The sequence below is a fragment of the Notamacropus eugenii genome, chromosome 5 (genome assembly GCF_028372415.1).
Source record: "Notamacropus eugenii isolate mMacEug1 chromosome 5, mMacEug1.pri_v2, whole genome shotgun sequence".
Taxonomy (NCBI): domain Eukaryota; kingdom Metazoa; phylum Chordata; class Mammalia; order Diprotodontia; family Macropodidae; genus Notamacropus; species Notamacropus eugenii.
The window spans coordinates 67,127,488-67,152,385 of NC_092876.1; the positions used below are offsets into that span (position 1 = coordinate 67,127,488).

General features: G+C 48.7%; 2 protein-coding genes across 4 annotated transcripts; one reads left to right on the forward strand and one right to left on the reverse strand.

Annotated features, from left to right (window-relative positions):
* Positions 1 to 5: 5 nt before the first annotated feature.
* On the reverse strand, positions 6 to 12,306 carry ZNF593OS (ZNF593 opposite strand). 3 transcript variants are annotated; one of them, XM_072609427.1, is made up of 5 exons: positions 12,222 to 12,306; positions 11,535 to 11,653; positions 1,144 to 1,238; positions 759 to 829; positions 6 to 396 (listed from the first exon to the last, which is right to left on the reverse strand). In XM_072609427.1, exons 4-5 carry the CDS (start codon positions 801 to 803, stop codon positions 250 to 252), a joined length of 192 nt encoding a protein of 63 aa, XP_072465528.1. In that variant the 5' UTR covers positions 804 to 829; positions 1,144 to 1,238; positions 11,535 to 11,653; positions 12,222 to 12,306; the 3' UTR covers positions 6 to 249. The 3 variants fall into 3 exon arrangements, with proteins under 3 accessions (XP_072465528.1, XP_072465529.1, XP_072465527.1); XM_072609428.1 differs by lacking the exons at positions 11,535 to 11,653; positions 12,222 to 12,306 and adding an exon at positions 4,478 to 4,638; XM_072609426.1 differs by lacking the exons at positions 11,535 to 11,653; positions 12,222 to 12,306 and adding an exon at positions 4,180 to 4,638.
* On the forward strand, positions 4,798 to 20,323 carry CNKSR1 (connector enhancer of kinase suppressor of Ras 1). The gene is made up of 21 exons (XM_072609420.1): positions 4,798 to 4,940; positions 10,393 to 10,550; positions 11,175 to 11,356; positions 11,861 to 11,945; positions 13,036 to 13,077; positions 13,173 to 13,292; positions 13,849 to 13,908; positions 14,114 to 14,182; positions 14,704 to 14,805; positions 14,887 to 14,948; positions 15,042 to 15,118; positions 15,922 to 16,064; positions 16,525 to 16,561; positions 17,138 to 17,310; positions 17,587 to 17,660; positions 17,957 to 18,028; positions 18,389 to 18,462; positions 18,695 to 18,756; positions 18,853 to 18,952; positions 19,115 to 19,305; positions 19,418 to 20,323. The coding sequence occupies exons 1-21, from the start codon at positions 4,889 to 4,891 to the stop codon at positions 19,661 to 19,663; spliced, it is 2,181 nt and encodes a 726-aa protein (XP_072465521.1). The 5' UTR covers positions 4,798 to 4,888; the 3' UTR covers positions 19,664 to 20,323.
* Positions 20,324 to 24,898: the final 4,575 nt, after the last annotated feature.

Genomic DNA, 24,898 nt, shown 5'->3' on the forward strand with positions numbered 1-24,898 from the left:
ATGTCTTCTGTGTCTGCACTTTGCAGTTTTCCAGGTTTATTCCATCCGGGGCTCCCACTTCTCCAGCCTAGGTAGGCATGGATGCTACGTGTACCTCATCCTCTTCCCCTTGACCTCCCAGCCTGTGGGGGCCATCATCCAATGGGGTGGTGGGAGGGGGGATGGTAGAAAGAAACAGGAAGAGTTCTTTCTCTGGATATTGGGTGAGGTGGATGCTGTCCCCCAGATTTTCAGGGGCTCCCTGTCCCATCATGGGGTCTTCGGGGACTTTCCTTGACCCGCCAGCTGCCGGACACTGTAGAAGGAGAGGCCTAGACCAACCACAGCCAGCATTGTGGCCAGGGCACCCATCAGTTGGTTGCGGGGCTCTGCCTCCAGCTCCCCAGTCACTTGCATCTGGGTAACAGGGTAAAAAGGGAGCAGCGTTGGGAGAGGGGAGGCAGCCAGGGAGTCCCTCGAGATCCCAGGGTGTTTCCTCTGACCATATGGATGCTGACAGGGAGGTTGAGAGGGTAGGGGGCTGGTGGGAGGTATCAGTAACCCCACCCCTTCTTGCTCAAACTCAGGAAGGGCTAGAGGGTGGCCTCCCCCCCAGGGACATTCCATCCCGATGCTCTCTCGCATCAGTGCTGCAGGGCTAGCATACGGGGCCCAGCTGCTCAGGCGGCATGCAACGTGCCTGACTGGCTCCTACTGTGGCGGATTGGGGGTAGAGGAGAAGGGAGTCTGGTCAGTTATGGGGTGGGGAGTGGGGTTACCTCTAGCATCCGAAAATATCCTGGGGTCAGTCGTCCAAAGCGCATGTTGGCCTAGGGCTGGGGGTGGCCGTCTGGTAAGGGCAGGAGGGGAATGAAAACCTGGTTGGCATTTCTAATGCCACTAAATAGAAATTGGGTCAGGGGGAGGGGGCAGGAATGCTTAGGGCTACATTCTTGCTATGTCCCCACCTCTTGCTCACATAGCACCCCTCCCCCCAACACGCACACGTACACACTCTCCTCTACTTTCTGCTCCTTGTTACTGGGTGCTTAGCTTCGTATCTTCCAGCCCCCAAACCTTCCTCCGCACCCCTATCCCCATGCCAGGAAAGCTCCTTTCATCTCCCCTAACCCAAAGGCATGGATGCCCAGAGAAGATGCTCACCTTCGGTTGCCTACCCACGACTCACAGGCAGCTGGGACAGCAGTGGGTCCTTTAAATCAGGTTCCCTCCCCTTACTGGGCCAGCCTGGGCGGCAGCTGTCAAGACAAATCAACATCAGGCTGGAATCAGGCCTTTGTGCCCACCCCATTTCCTGCCATGGAGGCGGGCACCTGAATACAAGGAGGAAGGAGGCCTCACACCAGCAGGGTATGTGTCATCTAGGGTAGGGGTGGGAGAAGTCGCTAATCCTGCCTGGACTGGTGTCCTGGACATTGTTTGGGTAGAGCAGTAGGACGTCCAAGCTCTCAAGACGCAGCTAGCATTGGTGCAGTGGAAGGAAGCGCAAGATTTGGAGTCAGAGGGCCCAGGTTCAAATTCCACTTTTGATACTATCTGTGTATGGCATAGACCCTCTCTGCCACCTCTGCTCCATGAAAAGGCTATGTCTCATCAGTGCCTTCACTTCCTCTTCTCCCATTCTTCTAAACCTGCACTCTGGCTTCTGACCTCACCATCATTCAACTAAAGCTGCTTGCTTCAAAGTGACCAGTAATCTTGCTGCATCAAATGGCCTTTTCTCACTCCCTTGTGCATCTTACCCTCTCCCCTGCTGCCTTTGATACTGGCGATCGCTTTCTTCTGGGCACTGTCTCCTCAAGGGTTTCGTGATACTGCTCTCTCCTGGTTCTGTGTCCAATGGCTCCTCAGTCTCCTTTGCTGGTTCCTCATTCTCATCATTCCCTCTAACTGTGGCTCTGTCCCGAGTCCTCTTTTCACTCCGTATTCTGACTTGGTGATCTCCTTAGTTCCCACGAATCACTATCTGTATAGAGCCAATTCCCAGATTTCCACACAGCTCTTGTCTTTGATGAGCCAACACCTTCTTGAGTATCTCACACTGGACGTCCCATATGCAGCTCAATCTCAACATCTCCAAAATGATTCTTTGTCTTTCCGCAAAAACCTCCCATTTTACATTTCCCTATCGGTACTGTAGGGACCACCATCATGTTCCCAGTCAGGAATCTGTGTCATTCTTTGTCCGTACCCTACAAGTATATCCCTTGAATACATCCCTTCCCCCCAGTCATATGACCATAACCATTGACTGAGTCCAGGCCCTCAGCACCTCTTGCCTGGACTCCTGCAACAGTCTTCAGATTGACTCCCAATCCATTCTCTCATCTCCTAACATTTTTCTAAGGCAAAGGTCTGACCATATTAGAACCCTACCCCACCAGTGAACTTCAGTGGCTCTCTGTTACTTCCAGGATCAAATATAAAGCCCCGTAACTTGGTCCATTCCTACCTTTCCAGATTTCTTACACCTTACTCTTCCCCCTCATACCCCCTCCCCCCACTATGAAGCAGGGGCTTAGTCATATCTCTTGAACTCTACTCCATCTCCCAACCCTTGGCCTTTGCATTGGCTGTGCCCCCCCCCCCAAACCTGGTATGTTCTGCCCCCTCACCTCTGCCTCTTAGTTTCTCTGGCTTTCATCAAGACTCAGCCCAAATCTCGCCTTCTCTCAGAGCCCTTTCCTGGTTCTCCTAACTGCTAATGCTGTTGTATACCCTTTCAGATTATGTCCCATCTGTTCTGTATATCTCTCTTATGTTGTCTCCCTCCTTAGAAGGTAAGTTACTTGAAAACTAGCACTGCAAGGTTAGTTTATTTTTTTATTTTTATTTTTTGCCTTTCTTTGCAATTCCAGCATTTGGTACAATTCCTGACACATAGCAAATGCCTGTTGGCCGACTTCTGGATGTTTAATTCAACCTCATTTTACAGAAGAGATAGCCCTGGAGAAGGGCATTTACTTGCTCATGGCCACTCAGGTCTGTTGACTCCAAATCATGATCTTCCTTCTATCACAGCCCCTCTCCCTTAATAAGTGTTAAACTAAATTCCTTTCTAACTAGCTTGGTCATTTTAGAGCAGCCCTAGCTTTGGAGAGCAGAGGAAACTCCCTTTTCAATCTAGGGGGAGATTATATAGTCTCATTTCTGTTGTGCTTTTAGTGCTAGAAAGCTGCTTCAAACACTCATCCGGTGCTTTCTCAGCTACAGAAACATACCCATTCTGTGAAGGAGGAAACTGGGGCTCCCAAAGGTGAGGCCCCTCACTTGCCAGGGGGCAGAGGTAGGACTAGATATGGCCCATGTCTTCTCACTGCTCACCTGACATTCTTTCAACAATTGGTTTGACTGATTGATCAACAATCCAAAAGCCTTTTGTTTTTGGACTAAGTGCCAGGGGAGGGAACAGTAGGGGCTCTTGAAAAACTTGGCTCTTTTAAGACTCAGCTCAAGTGCCCACTTCCTGAAAAGACAGTTTCCACTGCCCCCTGTTCCACTGTATATGAAATTCAGATGCCTGCAAGGGCTCTCAGAGACCCACTCCTCATTTATAGATGAAGTCCAGACAGTACACATGGGCTGTCAGAATCCAGTGCAATTTGAACCCAGGAGCTCAGGGCTCATTCCACTGTACCAATAACTGGTGTTTACTTCTGTGAGGTCATGTTTGTTGTACATCACCCTACTCAGGGAATTTTAGCCTTTTTGTGAGTCATGGATCTCTTTGTTATGCTGGAGAACCAGAACGTGTTAAAAAGCATAAACTCAGTTTCCCAGGATTACACAGGAAACCAGTTATTCTGAAATACACTTAATTTTTTTTTTTTTTAAATTTAAAGGAACTCCAGGTTATGAACCTCTGCGTTGGTAGAAAGTAAGGGGCTGTTTTCATTTTTGTCACAGTTTCTGCGGTTTAGGGACCATCTTTGTTTGCAGTAGACCTGTGATTTCCTTGGTGAGGGGAGCTTCCTCTTCTTTGCATTTTACAGGTCTTAGCCAGTTGCTTAGTGACCCTGGGTGTTGTGACTTCACAGTGTCACCCAGCCTGTGTGTCAGAGGTGACACTTGAATATAGGTTTTCCTGATTCCAAAGCCAGTCCTTCTCTGACCTGCCACATAGCAGGCATTCAGGGGATGCTTGTGGCTTGATTAATTGAGCTCCTGACCCCGACTGACCTTAGGAGGCTGGGGCTGGCCGGTTTTGGGGAGGGAGAGCCTGGAATCCCTCTCGCAGCCCTGTGGCACACCCACTGGGCCCTGGTTCCGGATTTGGTCTGGTCGGGTCTCCGTGTGGTGTGGCGTCTTTGGGAGTTAGGTGGGCGCCCCGTGGGCAGCCCGAGGTGGAGGTCAGCGCCTGCCTGCCACAGGCACCCCTCTAAGCCCCAGGGCCGAACCTTCCTCTTTGCGGACCCTCAATTTCCTCCCTCCTGGGGTTGGTGTGAGATCATGCGACGCTAGTAAGGGGTTCGGTAACCTGAAAGGGTGATCCTGGTGGGTCAGGACCCTATTGTGCCCCCCCAACTGCCCAGCAGCCCCCCCCCCCACTAAGGGAAGCGGGACACGTGTGCAGCAGGAGGGGTCCGGAGTCCACCCGCTCGGGAAGGCGCGGACCGGCTGCTGCGCCCCGACAGTCTCACCCAGCAGCGTCCGCCCCCCGAGGCTAGAGTTGGGAGTGGGGTGGGGCTCAGGAGGGGCGGGGCTCCCCGGGCTGACGGGCAGAGCGGCCGGGCCAATAGGTGCGCCGGGATGTTCACCTGGCCCGGCCACGTGAGCGCAGGTATGTGGCCGACTCCGCCCCCGGCTCGGCCCCGCCCGCCCCAAAGCCCAGGGAGGACTTCGGGTTTCGGGGGCGGAAATTTCCGGGCGGGTCGGTCTGGGATTCGCGATGGAGCCGGTGTCATCCTGGGGTCCTGGGTCGGTGGTAGCCTGGCTGAGAGGTGGGTAAGGATGGGGTGCCCTGGGGGCTCTACTTCGGCCGGTATCTTTGTGGGGGGAGGGAGGATCAGGGAGTGGGGGCGGGGTAGGGGAGGCTCTTGGTCTACACTAGCCTGAGCAGGGAAGGATTATTTCCACTGACCCTGGGGGTGCGTGCCTTGTCTACACTGCCCAAAAGTCCCGGAGGTGGGAAGCGGTGAAGCAGTGAGTCCGGGGACCCAGCTGGAGCTCCAACCGTCCGGGGTCCCTCCGGGGTGTGAATGACGTAAGGAGAAGCTCATCCTCAGCCCGGCTCGGAGGCAGGGGAATGGACGCATTGACTTCTCGGGGTCCTCCCAGTTTCCGAACTGTAGGCCCATCCCATTCCACACCCCTTCCCTTCTTAAAGAGGGAGCAAGACATTCTCCTAAGATGATCACCCATTTCGAGGGCGAACCCTGTGCAGATGGGCAGTGTAGGTATTTTTGTGCCCTTTTTTTCACAGATGAGGAAACCGAGGCTCTGAGAGGTTGGCACCACCCCAACTTCGGTCTCTGCCTCATTTCCTCCAAAACTTAGCTCCATGGCCCCCCTGAGAGGCCTGTCCTGATCCCCCCACACTTGGTAATAGCCCTGCCTCTCCTCTGGACCTGTTTATTTACCTGTGTTCTTGCGGTCCATCCCAGGGGAATGTAAACTCCCGGTAGGCAAAGACTTTTAGCAACTCGTAGGAGCTTAATCCGTGCTGTTGACATTCTGATAGGTTAAGTGACACCCTCAGGGCCATGTAGCAGGTGAATTCCCAGAATTCAGGCAGCCCCCATACTCTCCTTACTGCCCACCTCAGAGGGTTTACAGCCTCAGGGACTGAGGGCTCAGAGGAAGGAAGCTGAGCTATAGTCACAGCCTGTATAATATACAGATATAATCCTATCTCCTTTATCTTCAAAAGGCCGCTGACATCTGGAGGAGACTATCATTAGACCCATTTCTCAGCTGGAGAGACTGAGAAAGGAGGAAGTGACTAGCTCAGAGCCTGTGGGAGAAGAAGCAGGCAATTTGCCCACATCAGCTTTGACTGACACCACTCAGGCTGGAGTGGGCTGGACCTGGACTCCAAGTTCAAATCCGACCTTGGATACTAGCTGTGTGCCCCTTAGCAAGTCTGCCTCAGTTTCTCCAACTGTAAAATGGCAATAAATAATAGCACCTACTTTCCAGTGTTATTGGGAGGATAAAAATGAGATGTTTGGAAAGTGCCTTGGAGACTTTAATGCCCTATAAAAACCCTACCAGCCATTAGTGGCTGCTATTATTTAGGGTTAGACAGAAAGCTCCTAGAGCAGGGTAACCTTTTTTCATCAGTGTGGTGAAGCCAGACTGCCCCTTCTCAGAGTCTTGGTTTTAAATTCATAGGATTACAAAGGAAACAAATTATAATTGAAATAGAATTATCAAAAAATGAAAAGTTCATTGACCCCGGATTAAGAATCCCAGGACTGGTCTGTAGGGGAGATCCTGTAGGGGAGTCCCCAGTCTGAAAAGGAAGGTATACCAAAGAACTCTCCCAATTGTAGAGAGTTCTAGAAACCAGTACTGGGAAAAAGGGGAAGGTAGGTGAGAGCAGAAACCAGTCCGGGTGAATCAAGAAGGGCTTCCTGGAGGAGGAGAGCCAGGAACAAGTTTTGGGAAGGGCCACAGAAACAGCATTTATGCAGGCTTAGTGGTCATAAATTTGGAGCCAGAAAGGAAATTCCAGATTGTCTAGGCCAACCCTGTCATTTTATAAAGGAGGAAATTGTGGAGGGAAAAACTAACTTCCCTAACGTCACACAGGGACTCAAGCTACTGCTCTTTCAGTTCATGTGTTTCAACTAGCAAAGACTCGAGCACCATCTTGGAGAGGCTGAAGGGGGTGGGAGGGGAAGTGAACCCTCAGGAGACAAGTCAGGTAGATGGAGAAGCAGGTAGCAATAGGGACTTAACTGAGAAGATTAATCTAAGAGAAACATAGAATTTTATTTTATTTTCAGTGTTAGAAAAGAATTTAGAAACTGTGAGAAGAGCACTACCCCAAAAGACAGAGGGCCAGAATTTAAGCCCCCACTAGCGATGGAAGCAAGCTATATTTAAAGGCAGTGAGCTGATGGTTCAGTGGATAGAGATCTACAGCTGGAGTCAGGAAAACATGAGTTCTAATCCAACTTCAGGTACCTTCCTAGCTTAGTGACCCAGGCAAGTCATTTTTTCCTCAGTTTCCTCAACTGTAAAATGGGGATAGTACCTGCCTTGTAGGGTTGCTTGGCGTGGGGTAGGTGCTATATAAATTCTTCCTTCCATTCACTATCTATGAAGTTAATCACTTAACCTTCCTGGGCCTCAGTTTCCACATCTGCAAAATGAGAAAGTTGGACTAGATGACCCACCAGTTCATATGAACTATCTAATCCAGAGATGATTAACTTGGGGTCTGTGAATTTGTGTGTATGTGTGTTTTTAGATATTTTAATAACTAGATTTTACCACAGTTGGTTTCCTTTATATGCCTATGTATTTTATTTTATGTTTTAAAAAACTCATTGTTCTGAGAAGGGGTTCATAGGCTTCACCAGTCTACCCAAGGGGTCCATGGCCCCCTAACCCCCCAAAAAGGTTAAAAATCTCTATCTAGTTCAACCTTCATGTTTACAGAGAAGGAAATTGAGCCCCAGAGAGGGGAAGCAAGTTATATAATGTCACTCAGCAAGTTAGGAGAAAATCTGGAGCTCATAGTTCAGGGAGAGCCATTTATAGTAGATTTCAGAGTGTGTTTGTACATGTATTTATGTGTTTGTGTGTGTGTGTATTATATATATACATATATAGATGGAGAGATAGATGTAGATATGTATGTGTGTCGTTATGTGGGAGTGTGTGTGTGTGTGTGTGTGTGTGTATGTATGAGTGAGTAGGGAGGTTCAGCTCACTATGTGAAGAACCCAGGAGCCCTGATCCCCCAGCCCCATTAAGGGAGAGATGTGGAGAGTAATTCTGTGTTATCCCTCCCCTGGGACTCTGCAGAAAGACAGCATGGGGACTGAAGCGGGGAGCTGCTAACTGGACCCCACAACCCTTTGAGGAGGGATTTTTTATGGCATAATTTGCCTCAGATTCCTTAAAGAGTGAGGCTCATCTCTGTTATCATTCCCTTCCAAGTCTCTGGGATTCCTCCAGCAGTCCTGGCCTAAGCTACAGCCTAAAAGAAAATCTCTTCATCTAGTGTTGTGTTTAAATGTTTAACAACTGGCTGTCCAAAAAATCAAGTGCTCAGAACATGCCTTAAAGTTAAATTTTAATAATAATATTATATAACATTTGAATAATATGTTTATATTATGTAACATTTTAATAATGTATGTATTAACATGTTCTTTACTGTCTAGATGATAAAAAATAATAAAATAGAATAATTGGATAATATATAATACTAAAGTTTAAAATAAATAATAATTAAAAAAATAAACCCTGATTTGTAGCTTTTGCTGAAGTCTAAATGCTCACACTGAAAATTTAACAGCCAGCTCTGTCTCTTGGACACCTTTAGAAGGGGAGGTCAGAGAGGACTAACAGACTGACATTTTGGTAAACTTTTGACTGCTGTGAGCTTTGTATCTTAGTGTTCTTTCTAAGTGACCCTTTAATAAATATTTACAAAGCCCTTACTGTGCGCCAGGCACTGTGCTAAGTGATGGAGACCCAGAGATTACAATGGAATACTCTTGCCCCTCTGAGAGGAAACAAGTGTTATGAGTCGTGTCTGACCCTTTGAGGTTTTCCTGACAAAGATACTGAAGGGGTTTGTCATTTCTTTCTCCAGCTTGTTTTACAGATGAGGAAACTGAGGCAAACAAGGGTAAGGGACTTGCCCAGGGTCACACAGCTAGTCAGTGTCTGAGGGCGGATTTGAACTCAGACAGGTGAGTCTCCTTGACTCCAGGCCCAGAGCTCTGTCCACAGTGTCACTTAACTGCCATAATCACAATAGCCGTCATCATCATCATCACCAGTAGGTACTTACAAAATACAAGATAAATTGGGAGGTGGTGGGGCGGGGATAAAGAGGAGGCCCCTGTAATGGGGACAGGGCAGCAATCAGGAAATATCTCACATTGAAAGGAGTATTTGAGCTTGACTTTGAAGGAAATTAGGGATTCTGAGAGGTTACCATATAGAGGGAGAACATTTTAGACAGGAGATGGAGGAACTTCAAGCAGGACTGCCTGAAGGTGAACAGGAGGGCCCTTAGAACCCAGAATGTCAGAGCTGGGAGGGCCCTTAGAACCCAGGATGTCAGAGCTGGAAGGAGCCTTAGAACCCAGGATGTCAGAGCTGGGAGGGCCCTTAGAACCCAGAATGTCAGAGCTGGGAGGAGCCTTAGAACCCAGGATGTCAGAGCTGGGAGGGCCCTTAGAACCCAGGATGTCAGAGCTGGGAGGGCCCTTAGAACCCAGAATGTCAGAGCTAGGAGGAGCCTTAGAACCCAGAATGTCAGAGCTGGGAAGGTCCTTAGAACCCAGGATGTCAGAGCTGGGAGGGTCCTTAGAACCCAGAATGTCAGAGCTGGGAGGAGCCTTAGAACCCAGAATGTCAGAGCTGGGAAGGTCCTTAGAACCCAGAATGTCAGAGCTGGGAGGAGCGTTAGAACCCAGGATGTCAGAGCTGGGAGGGCCCTTAGAACCCAGAATGTCAGAGCTGGGAGGAGCCTTAGAACCCAGGATGTCAGAGCTGGGAGGGTCCTTAGAGCCCAGGATGTCAGAGCTGGGAGGGTCATTAGAACCCAGGATGTCAGAGCTGGGAGGGATGTTAGAGCTTATCTAGTCTAAGTTTCTCGTTTTGGGAAAGCAGATCCAGAGCAGATCAGTGACTTACCCAAGATCTTTCTCCTTGTTCCAAGGTACTTCCTGGTCAGTTTCCCTTGTCCCAAGTGGAGTAAGGAAGGATTTTAACATAATAGTACCCCTCAACATTGACATAATGCTTTAAGGCTTGCAAAGCACCATATTAATGTTATCTCATTTGATCCTCACAATAAACGTGGCAGATAGTGCTATTGTCGTCCCTATTTTACAAATGAGAAAACTGAGGCTGAGAAGCTAAGTGACTTGCCCAGGGTCCACCAGCTAGTAAGTGTCTGCCTTAGAGTTTGAACTCTGGCATTCCTGACTCCCAAATCTAACGCTGCTCACTGCTCATCTGAGTGCCTTTTTGTCTATACTCTGAGAAAGTTGGAGTTACTCAGGGACCCTTGAGGCCAGGCAAGGACTGATGAAAGAGGCTGACAGCCTTCCCCCATCCATTGGATCTGGAGGCATGAGGAAATATGGCTAGCAAGTGGGCATGGGGCTCAGAGGTGGCAGCCCCCTCTCTTGGCTGTCACAAGAAGGGGAGGTGGGATGGTCCTGTTACCTCATGCCATTCTGGATCTCTCCCCCTCAGGCCTGGATGACCTAGTACAAGAGTATCCCTTTGAGGAGTGGGCCCTGGTGGGGAGTGATCTGCTTCAGCTCAGTCCTCAGAGCCTGGAGGCCCTAGGGGTCTGGCATATTGGCCACCAGGAACTTATCCTAGATGGGGTGGAACAACTCCGGACTCTGGTGAGTAGGCACCAGGGACACTGAGCCCACATCTCCTGGAGGGCCCGCCACTGGGGTCACTGCCTGTGGTGGGTGGGCCTTATAGAACGTTCTACAGAGAATATGTGGCAGAACCAAGCCTGGAACCTAGGTCTTCTGATGGGCCAGGGTCCTGAATCCTTGTCCTTTCCACAGCTTTGTTTGCTAGGACTGAGACACAGGTTCATAGGACCCAGAGTTGGAAGGGACCTTGGAAGTCATCAAGTTCAATCCTCTCACTTTACAGATGAGTACACTGAGGCCCAGAGAGGTTAAGGGACTTGCCCAAAGTTTGTTGTTGTTCAGTTGCATCTGGCTCTTTGTGTCCCTGTAGACCATAGCACACCAATACTATCCATAGGGTTTTCCTGGCAAAGATACAGGAGTGGTTTGCCACTTCCTTCTCCCATGGATTAAGACAAACAGAAGTTGTGACTTGCCTAAGGTCACACAGCTAGTAAGTGTCTGAGGCCAGATTTGAACTCAGGTCTTCCTGACTCCAGGCCCATTTAGCCATATCTCCCTCCTAAACCATTCTTCCCATGGGGAGGACCTGCTACAGGGGAGTGTGGGAATGACCCCTTGTGTTCCTCTCACCGGCCACAGAGCTCTGGGCTAGAGACTGAAAACCTCCGGAAGCTAACGGAGCAGTTGCAGACCCTAACCCACAAGTTGTGCAGTCTTGTCCCAGGCTGTCTTGGGGCCAGTGGGGAACCTGCCCCAGACCTCCTGACTGGAGCCATCGAGCTGGTCCGAGCAGCATGGGCCCTGCTCTGCTGGCTCAACAGGTAATGTGGCTGATGGATTATTCTCAGCAATAACCCCTCTTGTTTGCTTTGCACTGTGACAGTTTGGAAAGGACCTTCTTACTAGTTCCACATCCTTAGGAGGGTTAGATGAGATTGGGATCATTGGCCCCATTTTGCAGCTGAGAAAATTGAGGCTTCTGGAAGTTGAATGGCTTACCCAGTGAATCGGCAGCAGAACCAAGACTTGAAACGTCAGCCTCTTGATTTTCAGTTCCTTATTCTTTCCATTCTATCCCCCTTGTCTGTAGCTGCTGGCCACAGGGGGTGGAGACACTCCTGGAGAGAGAAGGAGACAAGGGATTTGGGCTGTGAGAATAAGTTTGACTTGGACAGACCCTGGACCTCCCTGATGCCAAATTGGGGAGACACGATGCCTAGAATTTCAGTCTCTGCTGAGGAGGGATGTGAGGTCCTTTCCCCAAGAACACTCTGACCCCCCAACCCTGGGGTTCAGCTGTCTTTTCAACCTTCCCTGGTTCCCAGGTACCTTTTTTCTCAAATCAATGACTTCTCCGCCTGTCAGGAGATTGGGGATTTGTGCAGAGAGCTGGCCCAGGCCTTGCAGGAGGTGAGTGACCCTCCACCCCCACCCCAAGCCTGAGACTAGAGGTGGTACTGAGCTCAGCCTAGGGGGTGGGGCAGGAGGAATTGGATCCTAGCAAAGCTTTTTATAACCTGTGAATCAGATAGGGATTGGGTGTGGGGGCCAGCCAGCCTGAGGAGGGGTGACTGGCCACTGGACGAAGACCACAGGCTTCAGGTACTGGAGGGGAATACACATATCATTCCAGGATTTGAGGGGAGATCTGGAATTGGTATGAGAATGGGTTCCCCTGGTACTTACCCCCCTCCCCCACCAATCTCTCCTTCCAGGGACTCAGGCCATGTCCACTCTCGACTTCCCTGACCTTGACTTTCATGTATCTGGGCCAGGAGGTGGACTGAGTTTGGAGCTTGGGGGGAGGGGAAGGAGGGAGCTGTGAGTGTGACTCTAATGACCCTTCTTTGGGAGGTGGGGAAAAGAGAAGCCAGAGGGAGGCTGGAGTTTTTGCATTTGACAGGTCCAGGAATAGCTGAGGGCAAGGAGAAGAGTGCAGGATCCCAGGACCCTGCTTGAGAAGGTTGCACAGTGTTGGGGGCCTGGCTCTGAGGATCCAGTTTGGGTTTGGGAATGGGGAAGTTGAGTATGGCCCTGGGAAGGAATGTATGAGACAGAGAGAGAGACAGAGAGAGACAGAGAGAGAGACAGAGAGAGACAGAGAGAGAGACAGAGAGAGAGAGAGAGACAGAGAGAGAGAGAGAGAGAAAGAAAGAAAGAAAACAGGCAAGTGTGGCTCACTGAGAATGGGGGTACTGTGCCTTCAGAAACACACGTCTGTCTAGAGCAGAGTTTGGATCCCCTGCAGAGAACAGGGGAAAATCTTGTCTGCAGGCATGATGTAGGGACCCTAGGTCAAGGTAAGAAGAAAGAGGCCAAATTGGAGTTAGAGAAGAGGGAGATTCTGATCCTTGGTGTCCTCCTGGTTGTAAGAGGGGCAGTGGTCTCATCTGTGACCACCCTTCTGGAAGAGATGGGGAAAAAATTTCTCATCCAAAGGCTAGTCAGGTGCCCCTGATCAGTTTGGGAGTCCACCCGGACCTCCTGTCTCTTCTTTTAGGATTACCCAGTGGCAAAAAAGGAGGCCAAGATCTTGAGGCTTGTGAGTATTGTGGGGAAGGAGGAGAGGGGAGAGCTGCAGGGGGTCTGCCTTTTTCCCTCTCTCTGAGTCTCCTTCACTCCTCACAACACTCTCAGGGTGACAACATTCTGAGCATCTGTGATGCTATCCTGAACTTCAGCCCCACTGACTTGCTGGATCAGCTGGCTGTCTTGGAGCTGGTGGAGCTGAGAGGCAGGCATCCCGAGGAACCCCTGGTGAGCCTATCCTGTACCCTTCTACAGACCTGGGCATTGGCTAGGAAACAGAGGCAACCCAGGAAGTGAAGACAGGCACAGGACCTGGCTGTCAGAGCTGGGAGAGGACTTAGAACACAAAAAGTCAAGAGTCTTGGGCCAGGACTCAGAACCTGAAGTCTCTTTCACTAACTGACTGTGTACCTTAGGGAAATCATTTAGTTGATCTAGGGTTCAGTTTTGTTTTCTAAAAAAGGTGGCTGGTTTAGGGGAGCTGGTTTAGAGCAGCTAAATATTTGATCTCTAAGGCCCCTTTTAGCTCTGACATTTTGTGTTCTAAGGGCCCTTCCAGGTCTGACATCCTGGGTTCTAAGGGCCCTCCCCCATAGCTCCTTGGGAACATGCTCTTGCCTTCCTCTGCATTCCTTGTGTTGAAACACAGTTCTTGACTCATACAGGGGGAGAACCCTTTGATGGAAGGCACTTTCTCCATCCTCACTGATCTTGGTGTGTGTGTGTGTGTGTGTGTGTGTGTGTGTGTGTGTGTGTGTGTGTGTGTGTGTGTGTGTGTTTCCAGGGCCTCGAAATCCTAACCACCAGCAGCTGCCACCACTTTGTGTCTGCAACTGCCCCAGAGGTAAGAGACCACCTCATCCTGTTTGTTCCCTTCTTTGCCCCATCCTTCCACCCCCAGGAAGGAATGCAACACTCTAATCTCTGTCTGCAAGTTCCTCAGACTTTCCAGAGCTCTTCAGCTGCTCAGGCTGATTGAGGCCTCAAGGTGGAGGGAGGGCTCTGTGGCCACCCCCATCCCCCCTCATCTCTTCCTTTGCTCTCCACAGTCTCCCGCTGACTGCTGTTCTCAGATCTTGCTTGGAGACGAGATTGTCCAGGTCAATGGGCAAGTGGTGGTGAGTCCCCCAGAAGGGAAGGAATGGCAGCATCTCTAGACGGTTGCCTTGTTGTTGGCATGGGAGAAAAGGGGGCCTTCTGAGGGTGGGACCCAGGGAGGGATCCCACCCATTTGGGGGAACATTCTTCAGTGTAGAAACTCAATCCTTGTCCTTTTGGTGTCCTTGGACTGGGGGGAGAGAAGGAGGGGCATACCTCGGGGTGGACACATGGGTGCAAACCTACATTGTAGGAGAGCCTTGGCATCAGACATGGGTGGGGACAGTTGGGGAACAGATTTGACGAGTTGGGTGGTGTTAGCTAGGGAAGACTTCCTGGAGGAGAGCACAGTATGGTACGCAGACTGAGGAAGGGAGAAGATGGGATGGGGAGCAGGTTTGTCCAGGTAGAGCAAAGTCTCTCACTAGTGTATCTGGGGATGGGGTGGGAGTGGGGGCAGGGGCTGCCTGGGAATCGTAGGGGGCCCTGCCCCCATTCCAATTCAGGCCTAAGCCTCTGCCCTTCTGCCTTGGTCCTTGAGGTGGGCTGGCCCCGGGCTAGCTTGAATAGGCAGCTTCTCCAGGACCCAGCCCTCCTCAGACTGGTGCTGAAGACTGTGCCTGTGCCTAAGTCTGCCCCTCAGGTGGGTTCCTTTCCCCCTTCTCCATCCCTGCTCTCCAACCTCTTGTCTCTCACTCACAAATTCCCCTTACTTATTCTTCAGAGCCCTTTGGACATTTCCAGCTCAAGGAGCCAATCACCAGGCTTGGCCTCCCCATCTCCTAGGTAATGGTCTCCACCAGCAGAATATGTCATGTGTTGGGGATGGCACATAGGGAGGAGTGCCCATTTGGTCCCTGCGTTCTCTGTTCCTCACAGATCCTCAGGAGACAAAGCTACGGCCTTTGTCTTTGACCAGAGCCCAGACGCAAGATCCCCCAGCTCCTCTGAGGCAGGTAGGAAGGCAGAAGTAGTGGGAGGTCAGGGATTGGGAATTCTAGACTTGGGTTCTAATCCTGGGATTAGAATTCTAGACCTGGGTTCTAAAATGGAATTCTAGAATTAGAATTCTAGACTTGGGTTCTAATCCTGGCTCTGCTATGGCCAGCTACATGAACCTGGACGAGTCCCTTCCTTTCTCTGCGACTCAGTAGAGAAACAAAAGTCCAATTTCTTCTTCTGGGGTTTGGGCTAGAGGACCTCTAGTGGGGTAGATGCCCTTTCAGTCCTGGTATTCTGTTTCATTCATCAATGTTCTAAAAACATGTCGGGTTCTGGCATTCTATGTTCTAACATTGTACGTTTTAAGGCTCCTCCCAGCCCTGACATCCTATGTTCTAAGGCCCCTCTCAGCTCTGACGTCCTGTGTTCTAAGGGCCCTCCCAGCTCTGACATCCTGGGTGAAAGGGCCCTCTCAGTTCTGGCATTTGTTCTAAGATACCTCCCAGCTTTCACATTCTATGTTCTAAGTTTCTTCTGAGCTCTGACATTTCGTATTCTAAGACTCTTTCCAGTTCTTCCAATTTCAACATTCTTTTATTCTATCTCTAGTATGTCCCCCAATCCCAAATATGCCACAGACGGATAGTATGCCCCAGCCAGCCCCATCATACAAGAGCAGTGTTATCAGCACAGATGTCTGAACATCCAGGTCCCCGCCATTGTCCAGACCACAGAACCTTCCTAGGCATTCCTCCATGCCTGGTTCTCTGTGGGGCCCAAGATACAGCATGTGTTGAGAGGGCCTCTGCCTTCCTAGGTCCAACCACACCTTTAGCCTGTGGCAATATCTGGGGCTCTGACGGGGCACCCAGCTCCCCTGGAGCAACAGATCTCCACCCAGCAGCCCAGCCAGGCACAGAGGAAACTGAGAGTCGCGGATCCCCTGAGCCTCTGGACAAGGTGATCTGGAAGCTGAGGGGAAGGAGGCCCCAGGTCTGGCCTTCCCCTTTCCCCTAGTACTAGCCATGTATCCAAGATGAAGCAGGGGTTAGACTAGACTAGACCAGGTGACAGCTGGTGAAGGATTTGTGTCTCTTCAGCCTGGGGAGTGCCTAGAGGAGACAGCCTCTTTCCCCAAGAGCATACAGGCAGGGGCTTGTTCTGCTTGGCCCCAGAAGGCAATGGGTGGAAGGGCAAGGGAAAAGATTTTTCCTCAATATAAGAAAAACTTGTTGAAGATAAGAGGTCTCCAGGTGGGGGATAGGGTCTCCAGAAGGTCAAGGGTGCCCTCTCATTAAAGGCCTTCAGTCAGAAACTGAATGATCAGTTGTAAGAAGGAATTTCTCTTCAGGTGTGGGTTGGTCTAGATACCCTCTGATATCTTCCACATCTTAAGATTCTTCAATCCTTGTGCCCTCAGAGTCCTTCCTGCACTCGGAAGAAGTCAAGATCCAAAGGTACATGAGCCTGCTAGACATTAGGGATTGGGTGGAGGATGCCAGGGATGCTCCCTCCTTTAAATGGCTTCTTCTGATAGACATAGGGGTATAGTATAAGGACAAGATTTTGCTGTGTGTTCTTGGGTAAGTTCCTTGCCCTCTCTGATCCTCTTCTGTAAAAATGGCAGAGGTTAGCTAGATGATCTCTAAGGGTGATTACAGTGACACCATTGCACTTAGAGCACCAGGCCTGGAGTCAAGAAGACCTGAGTTTAAATCCAAACTCAGATACTAACTAGCTGTGTGACCTTGGGCAAGTCACTTCACCCTGGTTGCCTCAGTTTTGCTGGAAAAGGAAATGGCAAACCACTCTAGGATCTTTGCCAAGAAAACCCCAAATGGGGTCATGAAGAGTCAGACCTGACTGAACAGTGATGTAATGTTCCTTTCAGTTCTAATGCCCTACAAATTCCATGATTCTGATCTTGGGCTCTTCTCCCCTTTCGGTGCCCCTGTGAAAGTGGGGTTTGGGACAGAATGGAGAGAAGGGCACAGGAGAAAGAGGATGGTTTTCCCTAACCTTGGCCCACATAGGGGTGGCGACTCGGCTGAGCCGGAGGCGGGTGTCATGCCGGGAGCTGGGCCGACCTGACTGTGATGGGTGGCTGCTGCTTCGGAAGGTACCTGCAAGTTTCATGGGCCCCCGCTGGCGCCGATGTTGGATGGTGCTGAAGGGTCACAACCTGTACTGGTACCGACAGCCCCAGGTAAGGCCTGTTGCAGGAGACACCTGACCTTGGTGCATCCTAGCCCATCAATGGGCTAGCCTCCATCTACCTGGGATGCCTGCCTCTGCTTACCCCTTGGCCTATCTGCCCTCTTCTCATCTGTGCTTCTCTCCCTTCCTGACCATCTCCCACCGTCCCTGCCTCAGACTTGGGGATCCCTAGTGGGGTATTCCTACCCCAGAGGAGCTTCATGTGTACTGCAGAATTCTAAGTTGTCTGAGAGTCTCCTCTCCTCCCCAAATCTGTTTTCCCCAGGATGAGAAGGCTGAAGGGCTGATCAATGTCTCCAACTACAGCCTGGAGAGTGGTCGGGACCAGAAGAAGAAATAGTGAGCAAGGGCCATATGGGAGGCTCGGGTCAGACTTGAAAAGGAGATGGAGAGATGGGATCGGATTTGGGATGGGGGAGGAGATTGGAAGGTGTGGGAAGGGAGTCACATTGAGGGGAGTGGGGTCAGACAAGGTGGGAGAGCTGGGGAATTGGGGTCAGACTTGAGGAAGAGATGGGAGGGTAGCATCATCCTGGGAAGTGCTGCTTTGTTAGGGAGGAGAAGAATGGCCTTTCAGTGGTTTCTGGGTCAGGGACTGGTCTGGGAATGACCTTGTCCTTCCTCCTTTCCCCCAGTGTGTTCCAGCTTACCCATGACATATACAAGCCCTTCATCTTTGCTGCAGACACCCTGGCTGATTTGAGCATGTGAGGGGTTGATTCCTATTCCTTTCCCTCCCATCCTCATCCCCATCTCCATCATCCCCACCCCCATCCCCATCTCCATCCCCACCCCCATCCCCATCTCCATCCCCACCCCCATCTCCATCCCACCCTACCCCCATGTCCACCCTAGCCCCATCTCCATCCCTATTTCTATCCTTATCCACTTTCCCCTCTTTTTCTCAACCCTTCTCATCTCTACCCCTCTTAATGAGGGAAACTCTCTCTCTCCCCTCCCCTCTTTTGTACTGACTAGATTGAGGTCAAAGGTACATGCCCACCCTTCCCACCTGCCCTGCCCTCCCTTTTGCCCATGACAACTTACCCCTTCCCCTTTTTTGACAGGTGGGTGAGCCACCTGGTGACTTGCATTTCCAAGTACCAATCTCACAGTCGAACTGCTGCACCCAGAGAGGAAGGTGAGGGTGGTCCCTGGGGTATGGTCCCTTTTCATCCCCAGAGAGCCTCCCCCACATACTACCAAGGTCAGGGGTGGGGTAAAACTCTTCAGGAAGAAACTCACCTCCTCCCTCCCCTCCTTTATGATCTCTATGATCTTTATGAGAAAGGGCAGCCCAGAGTCCTCAGTCCCTTTCCCTGTCCCAGATACCCCACCTTCAAGCCTCAAACTGTCCTTTCCTGCCCCCTCAGATTGTTATAGTGAAACAGAAGCAGAAGACCCAGATGAGGAAGTGGGGTCCCGTTCAACCTCAGTGAGTGCCCAGGGGGGTGGGGGGAAAAGGATGAGGATTTGTAGGGGGAGGGGTATCCTGGAAGAAGTCTGGGCTAACACTGTTCCTGTCTCTCAGCCCAGCCCAGTAGGAGTCTGGAGCTCTCCCCCTGGAGATGCCTCCCCATCAGCCACAACCCCCCAAGGCAGTCCTCAGGTGTCACATAGCCCTTCATCAGGTACCCACTGCAGATGGGGAGAGAATGGGCAATACACAGAGGCTGGGGACATGTGGGTACTTGGGAGTCAAAAGAGGGGGAAGAGGATGTGGGGTAAAAGAGGGATACTTTGGATGGGGACTTGACCCTACAGCCTTGTTCCTGTACCATGCATCTCCTTAGCCTCGGACAGCAGCAGTGAAGGAGCTCTGGAGCACTTGGTCCGGGGCCTACAGCAGGGGGGAGTGTCCCTTCTGGGGCGCCCACAGTTCCTGACCCAAGAACAATGTCGCCGCTCTTTCCTGCGTCGTGCCCGTGACCCCCAGCTCAATGAGCGGGCTCATCATGTGCGATGCCTGCAGAGTACACTCAAGGTTAGTCCTGGTCATGGCCATAGTCTTGGAAAGGAGGAAAGAGAATCCTTGGGTGACTTGGGGGGTTGGGGAGATGCTCAGCATCTGTGCCCCCTGTCTCCCTGGTCCTCAGGCAAAGCTTCAGGAGCTGCAGGTCCTGGATGAGGTGCTGAATGACCCCATGTTGACTTCTGAGAAGTTCCAGAGGTGGAAAGAGAAAAACCAGGAATTGTACTCAGACAGGCCTGGGGGCTGGACTGGGACAGGGACTGAAGGGACCTCCTGCCTCCCCACCTTGGAACCTGAGGATGATACTGCCTCTGACTCCAAAGAGCACCTGCCTTCTGACACTCAATGCCCAAGGCCACCTGACCTTTGACTCTGGGGAAGGGAGGACATTTGCTTTCTAATCTCTGACCCAGGGAGTTCCAACCCCTAGGTAGGTGGAGTTATCTATCTACCACCGACCTCTGATCCTGCCCCCACTGCACCCCTGCTTTGACCAGGACAGGCTGGTCAGGGTCCTCTCTGGGATCTGACTAGGGCTGAGAACCCCATCACTATGCCTCTACCCCCAATTTCCTGTCCCCCAGGCTGTTGGGGTGATAAATGACAAGTCTCTATTTCCTGCTTCACAGACCTCAGCTCAGACCCCCTTCTTTTCTCTCTGCCTTGGTTCCCCCAAATGGTCCAACCTATTTCCCTGGAACTCAAAGCCCATGATGGCATGTGCTGCCTTCTCTCTGGCCAGAATTGTCAGAGGATGCGGAGAACAGAGCCAGCCATTATTATTAATTCCCCCAAAGAGGGAAAAAGAGCAGATAAACATGCATTTGGAAGGTGAATCCAGAAGTAGGAGGCAGGGGAGGGGGAGAAGCCAAGGGGCCTGAACTCCTATTTTGATCACGTAGACAGGGGACTAGGGAGTTTAGCAGTGCTCACCCCCTACCTCTTCCTACCCCATTTTGCACAATCAGCACAGGTGTACCTCATTTTATAGAATGGCTGCCTTTCAACACATTAAAACAAATTTACTCCAGTTCCCTCTGACTGATGATGGTCTATAACCAGAGGTGAGCTCCCAGAGGAAGCAGCATTCCAATATCCGAAGATCACATAATCTTGAGTTTGGAGAAGAGACCTCAGGGGCCATAGTATGTCCTATTCCTGAAAAGGAGTCAACCAGCATTTTGTCTTGAGATTTCTAGGGGGGAGGAGTCTACCACTTCCAGAGAACAACCTAGTCCATTTTTGGATCATTGGTTATTAGGAAGTTTTTCTTACATGAATCTAAATGGTATGGTAGATAGAGTGCTGGACTTGGAATTGAAAAGATTTGGGTTAAAATCCTAGTTGTGTGACCCTGGGGGTGGGGGTGGGGTGAGCAGCAAAACATTCCTGAAAGTTCATATTTTTTTGGTTCATTATGTCCCGCTCCTGTTGAGTTTACTCTAGTTACAGCTCATGTCTTTGGTTTCCACAGATGTTGATAGAGAGGGAGGGGGCATGGTCTCTGATTCCTATACAAGCACTCCTGTTAACATATGCATATCAGTTATAGAACAGCCTCCACAGAAAATGCAGATGATGCAGAGAGGCTTATAGACAGATGAAACAAACATACAAGGCATGCAAAGGACTCAACTCCACAAAAAGCTATATAGAGCACATGAAGCATTTGAAACTGTTCCCCTTGGGAAGAATAAAGCTCAGGGTTGCCAGCGGGACAATACTCCAATATTTGGGTGATTTGGTAGCTGTCCCACAGAGTTCTGTATGGTCCCTCCCAAACTTATGGTACCTCCTATAATTTCAACTCCAGAACCCCAACAGGCAAACAACTTGGAGTTGTTCGATGGCCATCCCCCTGACCTGCTATGGTAGTGAGAAGGGGAAGGTTCCAAATCTTTTGACCTACCGTGTTGAGAACTTAGTCCAACATCAGGGGTTATATAGGTAATCCTCTTGTTCCACCAAGAAACACACTGCCTGGGAACAATGGAATGTGGGGGTATTCTTGAAAATTATATCCCTAAGGATAATATTGCCCAAGAAATCTCTCTTCTCATGCTCCCTAGGAAGTCAAAGTCTCTCCCTCTTTCCTCCTCAGGAGGTTGGGGTTCAGTAACATTGTTCACAAATGCCCTCAGGCCCCATGGACTGGTGCATATCTTTCTCTGGCATGGATTCTTGCAGGAGCTCTTCGTGTTCCAACACTGCAGCAATTGTTGCCAATTCTTGGGCTGGTTCAGGAGATTCATTCTCAGTTCTCCAGTCTCTGGTCTATGCGTAGAAAGAAAGATGGCAGCTAGGAACTTGAAGTCCAATAATTCCCTTTTCAAACACCACCTGGGCAAAACATATATAATTTGCTATATGCATCTGCTGCAAATATCCATTATTGGTCAGGGAGCAGGAGACAACTTTTCTTCCCCCAAATCCACCATTCTCCTAGAAAAAAAGGTACCAGGGGAAAAGGTGAAAATGAGATCCAAAAGAGATGAGCAAATTTGTTGGCTCATTTTTAAAGATATTAACAGACATGTGGCATCCCCAATGTGAACCCACCATCCTGAGACCCAGCAGACCAAATCCTTTGTGGGACAGTCCCATTCCCAAAACCCATCCCCTAGGAGAAGCAAACCCATCCTCTTCATCTTACTGAGGCCCTGGTCTCTCAGAAGTAATCATGACTTGCCTTTTTTCATCTTGCCAAGATTTCAATGGGTTATGTTCATAACATGGGGTCCGTGAATTTGTTTTTCTAACATTTTGATAACTGCGCTTCAATATAATCGGTCTCCTCACTAATACGATGTATTTTATTGTATGCGTTTTTGAAATTTTTATTTTTATTTTCAGTTGAAATTCTCTTCAGTCCCTCCCCCACCCGTTGAGAAGGCAAGAAATATGATATCTTCATGCAAAAATCATGCAAAACACTTCTGCATTAGCTATTACTGTATACATTTAAAAATATTCTTCTGAGAAAGAGGTCCTTAGGCTTCACCTCAGAAGTCCCTGATGTCCCCCTTCCCCCAGTATTTAAGACCCCTGCTTTATAGGGAGAAAGGTAAGGTCATCAAGCTGATCAAGGGAACTACCCAAAGTAATCGTGAAATTGATTCTATGTGCAGCCACAAAAGTCTCTGGAACTTGCTCTTCCTCAGTGGTATTGTTTCTATGTGTCTTTAGAATTTTATCCTTATACCTTCTCATCCCTCTTGGGCTATTAGACCCTACCTATCTTGTCTCTGAACCTGAAATCTGCTCTCAAAAAAAAAAAAAAATCTACAGTGCATGTCAGACTTGTCCTGACTTACCCCTCTTTTATCAGGAATGCCAATCTCCTGTTGAGTTTCTCATCATTTGTACCTTAGCAATTAATCTTTTTTGTTACTCAGACTCTGAGTCCCCTTGTCGCCCCTGCTCTTTAGAAGAATGAAATTATCATTAAGGCCAGCTTCACAAAATAACACATCATTTTAGTTACATGAAATTGTCAAGGATTTAGTATCTAAGATATGTAGGAAATTGACACAAATATAAAAAACTAAGCTGTTCTCCAGTGGATGCATACATAGTCAAAAGAGATTCTCAAATGACCCTAAAGGAATCACAAATCATTAACAACTCTTTCTTCAAATTAGAAGTGCAGATCAGAACAGTGCTGAGGTTTTGCCTCATGCCCAGAAAATCGTCGAAGATGACAGAGTGGAAATAGTATTGAAGTTATGCCTGGAAAATAGTCTTGGTCAAGTTGTGCATTGGTTCAATTTATCTGGAAAACAAGTTGGAATTATTTTAAAAAGTGATGAAAATGCCCCATCCTTTGATACAGAGAGCTCGCTGCTAGATATTTATGGGAGAAGTTCCACATAGATCAAAATAATCATTGCAGCACTTTTTGTGCTAGCAAAGAATTAGAAATGAAGTAATGATCATTGTTTGGGGGAATGGCGACAAAATGGTGATACATGAATGTAAAAGAGTATTATAGAACTGAAAAAAATGAGGAAAATGAAGAATTCAGAAAAGCATGGGAGGGAAGACTGGACTGATGTGGGCTGAAGTAAGCAGAATCAATATATGCAGTGATTAGAATAATGTAAATGGAAAAAAACCAAGAAGATGAAACTAAATGCTACGTAGTTTTAAGATTGGCACAGTAGATGGCATATTTTACTTGGCAACAGGAAGACCTCATTTCAAAGCCTGTCTCAGGCTGCTTGACCCTAGTCAAGTCACATAACCATTCACAGCCTCAAGTTTCCTCATTTGTGAAATGGATATGATGACAGCATTTACTTCACAGGGTTATTATAAGGCTCGATTGAGAGATAATGTATGTCAAATCCTTTGCACACCTACAGTGCTGTATGAATGCTAGCTGCAAAATGACCAAGTTTGCAGGTGAAGAAAGAGTTGAAAAAATGAATCTTGTTCCTTTTGTTGCCAAAATAGGAAGACTATGAGTGTTTAATATAGCACATACTGTCAGATATAGCTGATTTGGGGTGTTGGTTTTACCAAGGTATTTTTATTCTCCTTTACTTTTTAATCTTTGTTCAAGGGCACAACTTGTTGGGTAAAGGTAGGGGGAAGGATATACTCAGAAATGAATGTGATAACTTTTTGTTGTAGTAAAGGATTGGAAACAAAGCAGGGTACCTGTCACTGGGGCAATGGCTGAATCAATCATAATATATTAATATAATGAAATAGTATTGCACCATAAGAAATGACAAATGAGATGGTTTCAGAGAATCCTGTATGAATTTGAAGACTTGTATGAATTGATGCAGAACTAAATGAGCAGAATCAGGAAAGGACTTTGTAAAGAAAAACATTCAAAAGTCTTAACTTAAAAAAAGAAATGAATGTCATATAACAAAAGACATATATTTCTGAACTTGTTTAGTATTATTTTTCCCCAGTTACATGTAAAAATAATTTTTAACATCTCTTTTTAAAACTTAAGAGTTCCTAATTCTCTCTCTTCCCAACCCCACACGGAGAAAGTAAGAAATTCCACATAAGTTATCCATATGTAGTCATGAAAGACATTTCCATATTAGTCATGTTATAAAAGAAAACATAGACCCCCTCCAAAAAACTTCAAGAAAAATAAAGTTTAAAAAGTGTGTTTCAAGCTGTATTCAGACACCATCCATCAAAAGACATACATTTTTAAAAATTAATTTATCATCTGCTCTGCTTTTGGCTAAAGGAGATTTCCAATGGATTTTCAGATAACTGAAGGTCCCTGTTACTACTGTATTACACCCCTATGCCAAGTTTGTGAATTATTTCTTTCCTCTTTCAGTCCAGGGAGTCTTTAATATATTTCCCATAACATCACTTTTGCTTTTCTCTCTATTGATCTTCATCTAAATACTTTTCTTTGTCCTTAGGTGATTGGATTTCCCTATATGACAATATCTTATTCACATAAAATGCTACTAAATTCTTTAGAAAAAGGCATATTATCTCCTAGCTATATTCTAGGCATAAATCCCAACTACTGCCCTCATACTAGGGGACTTCAACATACCTATTAACTCCCTCAAATACCCTAACCATTCAGTTCCACAATATTCACCTCTCCTGAGCT